Below are 16,147 nucleotides of genomic sequence, written 5' to 3' on the forward strand. Positions count from 1 at the left end.
AGTTTCAGAAGATATGTAACATGTATGCAAATTAACTTTTCACTTATTTTTAGCTGAAAATGCATGTCACAATTTTCTCCAGTGTTCAGTTAGTGCTGCAGTTTTCAAACTCTCCAGGAGTTTGAAAAGTGCAGTAAGTCTTTGTGGGGGCAGGGGGGAAGGCGGCGACGCAATCCCTGGGATCACACTGGCTGCAGGCACTGGGATGCACTCAACAGTCCCTGCCGCATCATCCTGGGGGTGTGCGGAGCCCTGCGCGAGTGCCTGTAGGGCTCCCCAGCTGGTTCGAAGTGAAAGTAGAGTGATTGCAATGGAAATTAATCATTTGCTCTGTAAAGACAATGAATGATTGGAGAAGAAGAGTGACTTGGGACCCAATCCTATCCAACTTTCCATCACCAATGCAGTTGGAATGCAGCCCCAAAGCAAGGGAGCAAATAATCCCTTACCTCAGTTGTTTTCAAACTGTGGCTCCCTGGGCAGCCATGGAAATCAGCCAGGGGCTCCGTGGAATCCTCACAAAATAATCCTCCACCCTATATACTGCATAGGATTGTGGCCTTAATGGGAAGCCACAGCCAATGACCAGTACATCAAAGGAGCCGCCAGTCGAAAAAGTTTGGAAACCACTTCAAGGGAATTTCAAGGGAAGTTTGCCTTTCCTTGAGAATGCTTCTGTGATTGCTCCTCCATCACAGGATGTAGCACATGCCCCATTGGCAAGACCTACATCAGTGTTGGAAATTTGGATAGGATTTGGCCCTTGGATGTGTGAGTGTGAAAACAAATCACAGAAGATGTTTAGCTGATACTGTTTTTATTGTTAACAGTATTTATATACTGCTTTTCAACGGAAAGTTCACAAAGCGGTTTACAGAGAAAAATCAAATAACTAAATGGCTCCCTGCCCCAAAAGGGCTCACAATCTAAAAAGATGCAAAAGAACACCAGCAGGCATCCACTAGAAAAGACACTGCTGGGGTGAGGAGGGACAGTTACTTTCCCCCTGCTAAATAAAAGAAGAGAACCCACTTAAAAAGTGCCTCTTACCCAGTTACCAGGAGCTAACTAGCAATCTTTTCACTAGCATATTTTAATTTCAGCTCATTTATGTATCCACAAAAATATGGAATGTACTAAATAAACTGGATATACTAAATTCCCTTCTAATTGTTGACTGGGACTATGACTAGATTAAGACAACTTCTTATGTTACCTTTGTAGAGTGGGGGACCGTGTACCAAGGTTGGGACGAGGGCAGTTAGCCCCAGGATGATACTCCCTGGGTGTAAAGTGCACCCCTGAGAGGCCAGTAGATGTGGAGGCCAGATCTACCTGTAGCTTTGAGCAGCTGCTTGAAGCTATGAGTAGACCTGGCTTCTGCATTGAGATTCCCTCAGTGGAGACCAGGTCTATGCTTTGCATGGCCAGTAGCCCTGGTCTCTGTCAGGGGTCTATCTGGTCTCTGTAGAGGCCAGGTCTACTCATGGCTTCAAGCTGTCCATCCTAGTGTCAAATACCCTTGGTACTCCACCAAGTGTGGGATCTGTTGCAGTGTGGCTCCTTCTAATGCTACTCAAGTAACATGAGAAACTCTGGGGCACATGGGAGAAGCTGAACTAAATAAAAAATACTGTGTTCTGCACTCTCCTTGAGGCCTAAAGGTAAAAATTAATATAATAACAGGAAACAGAAACCTTCCATGTGAATTGCCACATCTAAAATTGAACATAATTGGAATCTCTTCATCCCCACTGGCTAGCTACTAAGAAAACGCAGCAAGTGCAAACTGAAGAGTTTTGCCTCTATCCAGTCTATAATTCAGACCCATCATTCTGGAATTCTGCCAGGATTACTGTTTTTTTTCCAAAGAAAGAGGCATCAAATCATAAAGGTATTTTGCCAGAGATATTGCTTCTTCAGGAAAGAAAGAAAGAAAGAAAGAAAGAAAGAAAGAAAGAAAGAAAGAAAGGCGAGGTATTCTCATTTCAAACCCTAAATCAGGTGCTCAATTCCGTATGTGAAGAATTTTATTAATTGCCTTACTGATGTTTCTCAGCAGGTGCTACAACCATAGAGAAGTATGATCTCAGGACAAACATATGGATCCAAGCAGGAATGATGAATGGCAGGAGGCTTCAGTTTGGTGTGGCTGTCATCGATGACAAACTCTTTGTTATTGGAGGTCGTGATGGTTTGAAGACATTAAACACTGTTGAATGTTACAATCCAAAAACAAAGGCATGGACTGTCTTGCCCTCAATGTCCACCCATAGGCATGGCTTAGGTAAGATATTTCCAAGATTTATCTATCAAAACATGGAATGTGCAATGAAATGTGTATTAATTATAATCAGTTTCAGTGCTCCCGTTATTTAATCATATTTGTACCAATCAGCGCAAGGAAACTAGGTGCTGCTTTGTGAGAACAATAGATATGGTTTTCCTATACAGAATGGTTGGCAGGTAGAAATGTCAGCACATGCAAGCCTAGTCTGCAAAATGTTTGGTAGAATCATTAGCATCATTATTATGTAAAACAATTCAAAAAGTCTTGGTAGCCTGCAGTGGTTATAGAGACATACCAGTGCATGTCACCCCTCTGTCACGTGTTAAGCAACTCCTACAGATGAAAGAAAGGAGATCAGAATATACATCATATCGGAGAACACAGGATCACTGGTTCGTCTATCCTCTATGCTGGTCATTTTCAATCTTTTTCAGCTCACGGCACACTGTCAAGGCACTAAAATTGTCAAGGCACACTCCCAGTTTTTTACTTACATTAAATTACTACATTACAATTAATTTTTAATTAATATAATTAATACAATTAAATCATTACATGACAAAGGGCACAATCCTAACCAGGTCTACTCAGAAGTAATTCCTATTTTGTTCAATGGGGTTTACTCTCAGGAAAGTGTGGTTAGGATTGCAGCCAAAGGGGGGGAGGGAGAAAGAGAATGTGCCTTGGGACTGACTTCTGAGTAGACATGTCTAGAATTGGGCTTTTGGTTGCACTCTTTTTTCTCAAATACAGGCGCAGGCAATTGGCACTTCTCTCTCCTGCGCTCCCCCACCCCACCCCCTCCCACAGGCACATTCCCCCCTCATCTCATAATAGTAGTTAGCACCTCTCCTACTGTCCCTCCCCCACCTTCCAAAGGTCCAGAATCACTTGCCTCACATTCTCCCCCCAATTGCCTGTTCCTGTATTTCAGAAAAAAGTGTGATCAAAAGCCCAATCCTAGGCATGTCTACTCAGAAGTAAGTCCCATTATAGTCAGTGGGGCTTACTCCCAGGAAAGTGGGGCTAGGAGAGGAACTTGAGAGCCCAGCCCAGTCATGTCTACTCAGAAGTAAGTCCCATTATTGTCAATGGGGCTTACTCCCAGGAAAGTGTGGACAGGATTGTGGCCCAACACCCTTCCTCTGAAAGGCAAAGGCAAGGTAGGGAGGGTCTCTTTGGAGAGCTGCAGGCAACTGTGGCAAGGGAAAGGGACTTAGAAGGACCCTCAGCCAGCCCATTCTTAGGCTGCTCGTTCTCACTCAGTTCCCCTAGACCTCCTCCAGGCTTTTCTGGTTGCCCAATCACCACGCAGGGCAGACAATGGACTTGATACCGAATGCTAGGTGTGTCTACACAGAAGTAAGCCCCATAATAGTCAACAGGGCTTACTTCCAGGTAAATGAGGATTGGGTTGCAGCCTTCCCCTTCCTCAGCAGCAGGAGATGCAAAGCAGCCACAGCTGCTCCATTTTCTTCGCTGTTGTGTGAGGGTCAAAGCAGTGGCTGCTGCCTACGTCCTCTGGCTCCGAGGTACACCTGAGGCTGCCTTGCAGCATACTAGTGTGCCGCGGCACAGCAGTTGAAAACCACTGCTCAGTGCTTAAGGAGGTTGATGGTATTTTGTGTGCATATAAATTTAATTGTGTACCTAACTTAGATTATTACATCCACATAAGAAGTCCTCCTCTTCTTTACAACCTTGTTGGTACAGGCATATTTGTGGCTTATCATAGTGTATGTAACATTGAATTAGATCATTTAGATTTGCTCAGATCAATAACTATTCTTGCCTCCTTTTTATTACCCATGCTTTCTCAAATTGTTTAATCCTCCTTTTCAAATCTCCTTTTTAAAGCACTTTTCCTGTTTCCTGTGCAAATCTTGTGTTTTACAATAATTTTCCAATTAGGAAAAAGTTATCCTTTGACTCTTCTTTGTAGTCCTTTATCTGTTAATTGGCACACTGGAAAAATAAACAAGAATGTAATCGGCTTTTGAAATTGTGTACTTAGAGAATCATGAAATCATTTCTGTGTAGGTTTAAGAATATTCTCTACCTTTAATTCTTAGCTGGGGTGTGAGTGAATGATGGCTCACTTGCAAAAATAGGTATTTGTAGCCATAGCTCAGTGACAGAGTACATGTTTTGTATGCAGAAAGTCCTTGGCATATTCTTTAAAAAATAAAATAGAAGAGCTGAGAAAGACTTTTGCCTGAGACCTTGGACAGCTGCTGTCAGTCAGTGAAGACAGTGTCGGCCTAATAAATGGCCTGCTTCAATTTATGGCACCTTTTTATTTTTATATATAATCCTGAGGATATAGTCCTTACTGGTCCTAGCACATTCTCCACAAGGTACAAGGGCATGTCCTATATGTTGTCTGTTCTCCTGATATTTCCTAAACTACTAGGATAATTTATAAAATTGTGAAAAATGCCTTTTGTGTGTGTAATGAGGATTACAGTTGTGCTTATTTATAACAAGAGTTTATTTATAACTTGAGTGTATAGTCAGTAATTAACAGCCTATACAGAAATAAGCTCCCTTTTGCTCACTGGAGCTTACTCCTAGGTAAGCATGTTTAAGATTTCAGCCAAAGACAGAGTAGGGCCTTTCTATGCAGTGTAGTGGTTGCAGGCAAACAACCTTACTCCAGTAAATACTTCTGTCAGAGAATTACTTTTCCAGCATTGATGGGGCTAACCCAAGATGCTGGGAAATTGTAACTATTCTCCCAGTAAGTGCTATAATCATAAGAACAGCCTCGCTGGATCAGGCCATAGGCCCATCTAGTCCATCTAGTCACAGTGGCCGATCAAATGCCTCAAGGAGCACACAAGACAGCAGGAGACCTGCATCCTGGTGCCATTCCTTGCATCTGGCATTCTGAGATACCCCACTTTTAAAATCAGGAGGTTGCACATACACATCATGGCTTGTAACCTGTGATGGACTTTTCATCCAGAAATTTGTCCAATCCGCTTTTAAAGGCATGTAGGCCTGATGCCATCATCACATCACGTGTAAGGAGTTCCATAGACTTACATACTGAGTAAATAATTTTTTTTTTTTGTCTGTCCTAACTCTCCCAACACACAATTTTAGTGGATGTCCCCTGGTTCTGGTGTTATGTGAGAGGGAAAAGAGCATCTCTTTATCCACTCTTATCAAACACCTAAATAATTTTGTATGTCTCAGGGCGTAATTGTATCTTGCACTGGAACAGGCAAGTCAGGAGCCTTGCGCTGTATCCAGCGCAGGATAGGTGCCCAAAGTGGCTCAGCCAGAGGCAGGGGGAAACTTTTCCCTTACCTCCGGGTAAGCCACCCTGGCTCCAATGGGTCTCCTCGGACTTGCGCTACCTCCTGAGATGCTGCTCAGGGAATGGGGTTGGGATCCAGCATAACTGCCGGGTCCCAGCCCCGTCTCTCATTCGCTGCCCGCCGCCCGCCTGCCCTTTCTCCACTCCTGAGCGCCTCCACCCCGCCTCCACCCCACCTCCTCCTTACCCACTCCAAGGCTCAGAGCCTCTGTCAGCGCAGAGGCTTAAGTCAGTATCCGCAGGCCAGCCCAACTCCACACACTGGCCTAGCCGACTCACGAGGAGACACAAACATGCCTTATGGCATGTTTGCAACCCTCCTGAACCGACGCAAGGTATTTGCGCCAGACCAAGGGCCTATCAGGATTGCGCTGTCAATCATGTCCCCTCTCAGGCACCTTTTTTTTAGACCAGGGGTGCTCAAACTTTCAACTTTAGGGATCCTGGACCTTTAAAATTGTGTAGGAGAGATAATTTCAGCAGGTGCAGCTTGTCATCTGTGGGATGACAAGTTGCACCTGCTGAAATTCTCGCTTCTATACACTTGTTAAAGGTCCAGCATCCCTAAAGTTGAAAGTTTGAGCACCCCTGGTCTAGACTGAAGAGCCCCAAATGCTATAACCTTTCCTCATAAAGGAGGTGTCCCCGCCCAGTAATCATTTTAGTTGCTCTTTTTTGCACCTTTTCCATTTCTATGATACCCTTTTTGAGATGTGGTGACCAGAACTGGACGCAATACTCCAGGTTTGGCCTTACCATCAATTTGTGCAATGGCATTATAATATTAGCATTTTTGTTCTCAATACCTTTTCTAATGATCCCAAGCATAGAATTAGCCTTCTTCACTGCTGGATCGAGACTCTCATCAAGCTGTCCACCATCACCCTAAGAACCCTCTCTTGATCTGTCATAGACAGCTCCGAATCAATTCGCTTATATGTGAAATTTTGATTTTTTGCCCCAATGTACATTACTCACTTACATTAAAATGCATCTGCCATTTTACTGCCCATTCCAGTTTGGAGAGATCCTTCTGGAGCTCCTCACAATCTCTTCTGAACTACATCACTTGAAAAAGTTGGTGTCGTCCGCAAACCTTGCTGCTTAACCCTGTCTCCAGGTCATTTACGAACAGATTGAAAAGCACTGGTCCCAGGACAAATCCTTGGAGCACACAGCTTTTGACCTCTCTCCATTGTGAAAATTGACCTTTGACACCCATTCTCCACTTCCTGGTCCTTAACCAGTTCCTAATCCATGAGAGGACCTACCCTCTAATTCCCTGACTGTGGAGTTTCCTCAGCAGCCTTTAGTGAGGGACCATGTCAAATTACTTCTGAAAATCCAGCTGTATAAAATTCACAGGTTCTCCTGCATCCACATGACCTTTTCAAAGAATTCTAAAAGGTTCGTGAAGCAAGACTTACCTTTAGAAAAGCCGTGCTGATTCTCTCTCAGTAAACTTGTTTGTGTATGTTTTTTAAGATGGGATTCTATCTTTGATTCCACCATCTTACCTGGAACAAGCTTGACTGGCCTATAGTTTTCCAGGTTCCCTCTCCTTCCTTTTTTAAAGATTGGTGTGACATTTGCTATCCTCCAGTCCTCTGGTACCCCATCCATAAATCTTATATGAATTGTGGTTGTGTTACTCTTTTGGACATTACTTGGCACATGCCTTGGAGATCTCTGCAAGGAACATCACCTGCCCTCACACTGCCTATTTTATTTTGAATGAATTGTCATTTTGAATGAAATGTCATTTCAGACCTTTACTTTGTTGGTTATTTGCTTGTGTGTGTGTGTGTGAGTGTGAGTGTGTGTGAGAGAGAGAGTTTTGAGATGATAAAACTGCTTCTCCCTAGTGCCAGACATTTTTGAAATGTTACTATGGGTACTTCTTTGTAAAACATATGTGACATCCACACAAAGAAGAAAACAGCGACTGTGAGCAGGGATCCTATGTAGTGGCCACTGGCACAACTGTGTAATTCAGCAGGAAGAGGACGATGGAGACAATGGCGAAAGGTACAAAAAAAAGGACTTATTTTAGTAATTTAAACCAAAATCAATTCAGAAGTGGGGTCTAGCTGAACTTCCTCACTCACACTTGAATCTAGACAAGGGAATTATTTTGCTAACATTCCCAACAGAGCCATGGGATAGCTGCTAGAAGGATAAATGAGGAGAGAGGCAGAGAGAGGAACTTCTTAGAAGGAGAAGGGCAGAGAGAGACAGAAGAAGAGAGAGGCAGAGAGAGGAAGGGCAGAGAGAAGGGTAGAGAGAGAGAAGGAAACATAGTGGGAGACAGGCCATGGGCAGTTCACGTGGGCTTCCCACAGGAACTGAGAGAAGGAAGTGGAGGTGTTGGGGCTGCAGGGAAGGACAAAAGGGGGAAGAAAATGGGGGAGATTCATGGGAGATTCCTACGGTTCAGGCCATGGCAAAAGATTGGCAATATGACTGCATTCTGTAACAAGCTATAATTATCAACCCATTTTTTCTTTATGGAGGAGTGTGAAGACCACTACTGTTCAGGCTGCATTGCATGCTGTGCTTTATATTCAGATGAACTTGCAAAGGCTACCAGTTGCTGTGGAAGGTGACAATCTTAAAATCTTTATGCTGATCTAAGGGTGCCATGTACTGACTATGCAAGAAGTCCCACTGTGCCATCTCTAATATGTATGAAATGCTGCTGTGATTAAAGATCCAATTATATAGTACCCTTAGGATAAGCAGGCTGATGAGAGACTAGAGTTAGTACCTTCTGTACTACAACTGTAATCTTGTATTAAAAAATTACAAAACATAAATTGCAAGAGTTGAAGTAAGATAGAAAGAAAAGGTAATGAAAAGGAAAGGAATAAAGAACAAAGCATGAGTTTTCATGTTTTAAGCATTGTTTTTAATTGCAAGACTTGCAGAATATTTATTCAATGACTGATTGCCATAGACGTGAAAATTGCAACCAACTTCATAACCCAAAACATATTAGAATTCATTGTTTCCATACTGTAAAGGGCAGTCCAATCCGAAGGTCAATGAGCACGGACACAGCAGCAACAGTGCCAGTGCTGGGTGTCATAAAAGCACCATAAAGCGCTGTGCCAGCGGGAAGGACTGCACTGTCCCACGGGTGACACATCCCGTCTGACAGCTGTGCGGGCCAGTGCTGTGCTGGCAGGGGAGAGTGGCAGGGGAGAGTGGAATGGAAGCAGAGGAGAGTGTCTTGGGGCTGGGAGGTGAAGAGGGGTGGTTCAGACCTAGGAGGGGTGCGGATGTGGAGGAGGTCTCTGTCATATCCTAATCCTAACTCCGTCCTGGGCTGGAAGCCCTACATGGGGCTACTCGGTTCTATGCCAGCAATTCACATATTTTCACATATTCACATATTTTTATCCCACCTTTCTAAGTGGACTTTCATGAGGCAATAGACAACGGAATGAAAAGTACAATACCAGAAGGACAAATAAATAGTGAGACAGCAGGACATTAAAACACACACACACACACACACACACACACACACACACACACACAGAGCGCATGATAATTAAGGAAACTATATTAATATCCATTCTTTGTTTAAAAACTTATGAAACGCCTTCAATGTTCTCTTGCAATCAGGAAGAGGCGACTCCAGGTGGTTTCATATAGGCCAGTTGTTCCCAACCTTTTTCGCTTGGGTACCCCCTGGCAGTCCATTTACATAAATTGTACCCCTTGTATTAGCAAAATATTTGTAATTAATATAGTTGCTTCAACTGTTTCAAATTTATCTTTTCAATTGCTGATCCATACCTGATAATACACGAATCAATGAGCAAAAACCAGCAGTTGGTGGAGCTTTTACAGCCAGCTAGCTGCCTTCCTTCCTGCCTTGCCAGCCCCACAATGCATTCTGATATAGAACTGTGTTTTTCCACCATTATTCAATTCTTTTTCAAGTACCCTTAAAGGTCTTTGCAAGTGCCCCCAGGGGTTCATGTACCCCAAGCTGGGAACCACTGATATAGGCTAAAATGGTTCATAAAGTTACATGGCTCCTGGCTGTTTAGGGATTTAAATGTCTGAATGCTATCATTCAAACTGATTATTTTATTCATTGTGTGTATTACTAACTTGCCCTGGAACAGGCAGGCTAGTGCTGTATCCAGTGCAAGTTTGGGACTGGCTGAGACTCAGCTTGAGGCAAGGGGAAAAACTTCCCCTTACCCCATGCAGAGCCACAGTGGCCCCAATGGGTCTACTCAGATCTGACAAGGTGGCGCAGGTCCGAGCAGAATGGACCTGGAGCCGCTCCATGCTGCCTGGGAACGGGGCTAGAATCTGGCATCACTGCCGGATCCTGGTCCTGCCTCCTGCTCTCCGCCCACCCATCCACCTATGGTCCCACCTGCCCTCCCCCTGCCCTGAAACACCTCTTTCTCACCCTCTCCACGTCTCCAAACCCATGCGCTGGCCTAAATCAGCCAGTACAAATGTACCTGTGGTAGCCACTGTGGAAGCTGGATCTGGCCTCCACGGGCTGAAGCACCTCCATGCTTTGGCACGATTTACTCCAAGGGAGCCGCAAACATGATTTACGGCACATTTGCAACCTTCCTGGGCTGGCAAAAGGGGCTTGCACAGGGCAAAGTTAGGATTGTGCCCTTAGTGAACATTCTGCAATGAGGAAGAAGAGGATAACTATGCTGATTGCTCTCTTTGCTTGCTTTTAAGGCAACTTTAATGTCAAAAGTGACTTACGTACAAAGCTGTCATTGCATGCCACTACTGTTTCTTCAAGCTTTCAGAGCCAGAAGCAGTTAGAAGAGCAGGGGAAAGGCTAGACCAGATTTTGGCTGGAGTTTAGGAATTTTAGGTTTTGGGTTACTGCAGTTACTATACTTGTGGCCCAGTCCTATTTCAACACAGTTGAAATATTACAATACTGGAAGGACAAATGCCTAACTACTATTACTCAATGGACTGAGGACCTTTTAACTCTATCAGCATTTGAATACAGTATATGGTATATAGATGACAACAACATAAAGATATATTTTTGGACAGTAGGAAGCCCTTTTGAAGATTATGTATGTATACATGTCTGTATAGATTCTGTATTATGTATAGATTGCTTATGTATTGCCCTGTGTAATCTTTACGTATTTCATTTATATCATTTTTTTTGTTCTTTGTTGAGATAAGCTGCCTAATTTATCCATTAATAAATGAGAAGGAAGCAGGAAAGAAAAAAGTAATTTTAGAAAAGTTGTTCACAACTCACATTATATAAAAACCTCAGATTGACTCCGAGCAGTGAAATTAATAACATCAGAAGGTATTTTTCCCCTTGTTCAGTATTCCAAGACAAGCATAGCATAATATTCTGTCCTATGCCATGAATTTCTTTATTTTATAAATCTATTTCAATTAATTGGCAGTGGATAAATTTAACAGTACTTTCAATCAAATTTGTATTTCATTTTAAATCAGTGTGAGCTCAGCACAGGCTGGGGATGGATGTCCTCAGCCTCTGCTGAGCTCAGAGGCCTCTCTGGAGGTGAGGGGAGCCCCCTGGGACCATGGGGATGGGCATTTGCCTGTATCCATGGTTTCAGCTATCCACGGGGGAGGGGCTGTCTGCTGGTGTTCCTTTGCATCATTTTAGATTGTGAGCCCTTTTGGGACAGGGAGCCAATTAGATATGTGATTTTCTCTGTAAACCGCTTTGTGAACTTTTTGTTAAAAAGCGGTATATAAATACTGTTAATAATAATAATAATAATAGTGCAATGGGTGTGTGGGATAAAAATGGGGTCTTTACCTTTATTTCCTTCCAGGGTGCTAGCATCTTTGGCACAGTTTCCGGAGCTAGATCACAGAGAGAGGGACAGGACAACAACAGTGTGAGGAGAGGGAGGAGCCAACAATGAACGAACAGACATGTCTCCAGGGACTCCTGTGTGACAGTTTGTTTCCCCCCAAAAACTGTAGATCTGAAGAGGATCTGAATGATCTTGTCAGGAGAGACAAGATTAGCTACAGTGCAAGATACCTGGGAGATTGAAAGCCCAGCGGGGGGGGGGGGCTTTCTTCTCAGGAGAAATCTAACCATTAGAGGCAGCAATGGGGGAGGTGCAGTGATCTGCAATTAAGCTGCTGGCTCCATGCTGAGCTACCATATGAAAGAGAAAAGCATAAAGTGTGAAGTTCAAGCTGGAAATTTAGTTAAGTAAGTGTTAATATTGTCCCCAGTTCTGATTGACTGATTTGGCTAAAAGCCCTGGATATATTGAAGGCGTCAATGAGAGACTTTATAAGGATTTTGGAAGTGCTCTTTCTATTTGTAGTGGAATAAATCAGTGGTGGACTATAAGTATAATTATAATTTGGTTGTGGATTAAAATTCAGAATTATCTTTGGACATAATTCTTACTACATCTGGGAAAGTTTTGTCTTCTTTGTACCAGAATGTTAGAAACTGTAAAATTGTTTTTTTTATCCTACTTCTCTCTTCACTAACCACAATGGAATGTGAGATACAAGAGGAATTTGTGGAATGTGTGGTTAGCAGAACCATATTGAAATGGTGGAAGTAAGGAGAATAATGCACTTTGGACATCTAGTGGATTAGAGAGTAATTGCAAGACGGAATCAGTTTCAGAAATTTGGATACAAAAAGTGTTGACAAACACGAAGAGATTGCTTGCAATGGGACGACAGCTGCTGAGTTGGTATTTGCAGATTCAAATTGGTTTGGAGACTCTCTCCCAACAGATAGATGTGTGCAAGGAGCAATTGGAAGATGTGAAGAAACAAGCAGAAGATGAACAAGGATGTAAGAAAGTGGAAAGGGTGATGGTGAGGGACGGAACCACCATCAGAAGAGCGGACACGACAAGAAATTTACAGGATGAAGAGGAGGTGCTGATGGAGATCAAGATAGATAAGATGGACAGAGTAACATGCATGCACGAAATACAAAATTTGTTGGAACAAAAAGGAGAAAATACATCCCAGTTAACTGGAAGAATGAACGCATTTTATACAAAAAAATGTAGATCTATTAGACTCTGTTATAGAAATAAACTATTAAAGATATTACAGGAGAAAAAACGGAAAGTAAGAAAGAAAAAGAAACCTGAGGGTTGACCTGAAGGTTAAAGAAAACTAGAGGATTTACTTAATAACAATGGCTCAAATTTATCTATAAAAAAAAGGAAAAAATATATATGAAATTGATAAATATGAATTAGAATGTATTAAAAAAATAATAATACCTGGAAATAAATGTGTGAAAGAACTGTTTTATATGTGGCTATTAAACCGAAGGGGAAAAAAATGTGATCAGATTGGTGAATGGTAAAGAAAATATTATAAGAGGTTGTTGGTTTCATCACAGTTTGGAAATTAGATTATTTTTATTTAATATTATTGAGTAATTGAATTAGCTGAGGATTGATAGAAAGTCAATATTTAGAAAGTATATTATGGGGAGTCTGAATTTTTTTATATATGGTATAAGAAATGTATAAATGATTAGAAGAGGTAGAAGTAGATGGAAGAATTGTGTGTGTGTGTGTGTGTGTGTGTGTGTGTGTGTGTGTGTGTGTGTGTGTGTGTGTATAAAACCAGAATGGAGTATAGTAAAGAATCGATCACAAGAGATTGTTGATTTTGTTATATTCTGGTAATTAATTTTGTTTTAATATTAATGAGTAACTGAAGTTAGTTTATGTTTGTTAGAAAGTGAATATTTAGAAAATATAGTATACGGTATTAGAAAGAATTTATTGTATATGATATAAATGAAAGGATAAATCAATAAGAGATAGAAGTAAATGAATAAACAGATTAGGAAGTATAGTATGATTAATTAGTAATGGTATATGGTATTTAGCACTCTTAAATGTGTGTTATATGTTTGTATGTCTGTGTGTGTTCTATAAAAAAAATTTAATAAATATTTAATATTTTAAAAAAACAGTGCAAGTTGCTCAGTTGAGCAATTCATGTCTCTGCTATCGGCACTGGGGGCTTCAGGGGTCGACCAGTTGAGTCCTTGAGGACCTGGCTGAACGCTGATGCCATTCTTGTATAGAAGATTTAAACACTGTCAGGCAGCCTAGGCTGCAATTCTACCCACACTTACCCAGGAGTAAGTCCCATTGACTATCATTGTTAAAAGAATATACATAGTGGATTGTTAAAAGCACAAGTCTGTAACATTTCCCCAAATGCAGTCACATACCGTGGTAGCATCAAGTCTAATATATTAAAAATAAAAAATTGAAATGAATGGGCACCAACCTGAAATTGGCTCGTGACCCACAGTTTGAGAAGCACTGTCCTAGAGGAAAGCAATAAAGGTTTTATCCATTTGGACTATTTACATCATGCAGGGAACTAGATTTCACAGTTTTTATCTTGTTCACACTGAGACATGGGAAAGGGGATGGGTAACTTAGGGTGTATTCTTAATTGAGTTTCCCTGTTAAATAAAGAAAACTGTATAAGGAGTGTGTTCTCCTGCAGTGCATCCTATGTATGCATATACTAATATGTTATGAAAATATTATAAAAAATACAGGGGGGAGGCCATATCTCTGGATTCTGTATCAGTGGATTCCGTGGGTCAGGTCCATGGGCTCCAGGGTGCGCACAGATCCGTTAGAAGATGCAAATCTACTAAGTATGTATTCAAATATCAAATATGCGTTTGCTGTAGAAAGGTATAGGTATGAGCAAATGTTGAGTCATTACATCAGATACCAGTTGTCAAGGCAGCTAAATGTTTAATCTCAAGAGACTGTCTCACATTCAGGTGTACTTACTAGAAAAAAAAATACAATTCATATAGAATCTTGCACTTTTGGCCTTAGAACAGAAGTGTGACCATGTGCTAATAGGCATGACAGTCTGACATTTCAGAACAGTCTATTTAAAAAATAAATTGAGTTCTGGCTATTAAAAGAAATGAACCAAAAAGTTCATTCAAGGAAAGGACTTTTTTTTTTAGCTTTAGTTGTCTTTGAAGTAGTTTGCCTTTCTTGTGCTGCTGTTCTGCATCACAAAATCTACTTTCTGTTATCTCAAGGAGCTGAATTTAAAGAATACTTAAGTCACCAATGCCATTAACATTACAAAACCAGTAATTCTTTAAGGTAGGCCAACAGTTCTGAAGACTGAAAAGAAACACTCTGCCTTACTGACAGAAAGGCATGTGGGTGTGCGTGTGCGCGCACACACACTGAAAGACAACTCCTTGGGGTCCAGAAAACTCCCTGATTGAAATAGGGTTCACAAGTGCTGCTACATAGACCATTGTGCAAGTCCCTCTCCCATTTTTTCCATGCAAATAAACCCAAAATCTTAGCTTGAGGAAGTGTTAATAGGCATTAGAGAGTGTTCACTATCACACAGAAGAGGTCTTGCCCCTCTGCTAAGCTGGAAATGACACTTGGGCACAGTCCTAACCTGCGCTGGAACAGGCAGGCCAACTGACCTGTGCTGTATCCAGTGCAGGTTTGGTGATTTTCTTCCCTTTACCCTGAGCTATACTCCAGGCAGCCCTATGGGGCTACTCAGATCTGCGCACGCAATTTTGTGGGTGCAAATCCAAGCAGCCCAAGTAACGCTGCTGAGGCCGGGGACGGGTTTGGATCCAGCCTGCGCCACTGCAGCCGGTCCCAACTCCTCCAGACCCAATTTCCCCCCCCACGCCACCCTCGCCCTGCCCAGAAACACTCCCTTCTGCCACCCTCTCTCACCTCTGTGCTGGCCTACCTAGGCTGGCACAAGCTTACCTCCACCAGGCGCGGGGCCAGCTCCATGTGCTGGCCTATCCGTCTTCCAAGTCATTGCAAAGGTGCTTTACAGCACATATGCAATGGCTGGGACCTGGCACAAGGGACTCTGGGGGGGGGGGTTGGATTGCACTGCACAAGTGTCATTTTTGACCAGGGACCAGGGAATATTACATACCATATATGATCCCTGATAAGAAATGATGCCCCAAGAATAATTTCCGCTATTATAAAGAGTGGCCTGCATGTAGTCTCCTGTGTGATTCTGGATTGTCCTGCTTCTTGTTACACCTTGTTACCGCATGTAACATGTACTTGCATTAACATGTACATATTTCCCCTAATATGTGTGAGGGATCTTTAATCATTGGTCATGGCACACCCACACAGTGTATTAGCACTGAAGGAAAGAGGGAGGAATCAAGAATAACTAAAATGATATTTATTGGGGAATTGATTATAATAATGGAGGTGAAGAAAAGCAATACAAAATCAAGTGGAAGTGATAAATCAACATGTTTTCAGTTGAGCAAACAAAGGCTATACAGAGATTCCTGTGATTTTTGCAATCTAACTATTATGAGAGACCACTTGGCCAACAGACTGAGGCAAAGAAGGAAGGCCCATAGCCAGGGAGACAGACCAGGGACAGACTGCACTTGCTCCCAGTGTGGAAGGGATTGTCACTCCCGAATCGGCCTGTTCAGCCACACTAGACGCTGCTCCAGAACCACC

At 42.3% G+C, this 16,147-nt stretch overlaps 1 protein-coding gene across 2 annotated transcripts in view; it reads left to right on the plus strand.

Moving 5' to 3' along the window:
- KLHL1 (kelch like family member 1) overlaps window positions 1-16,147 on the plus strand; it is a 230,053-nt gene that overhangs the window by 171,715 nt on the left and 42,191 nt on the right. For both annotated transcript variants that reach the window (XM_066620078.1, XM_066620079.1), the window contains one exon: window positions 2,063-2,287. In XM_066620078.1, coding sequence (XP_066476175.1) covers window positions 2,063-2,287 — 225 coding nt within the window. The remainder of the gene's footprint in view (window positions 1-2,062; window positions 2,288-16,147) is intronic.

The sequence above is a fragment of the Tiliqua scincoides genome, chromosome 3 (assembly GCF_035046505.1).
Source record: "Tiliqua scincoides isolate rTilSci1 chromosome 3, rTilSci1.hap2, whole genome shotgun sequence".
NCBI lineage: Eukaryota > Metazoa > Chordata > Lepidosauria > Squamata > Scincidae > Tiliqua > Tiliqua scincoides.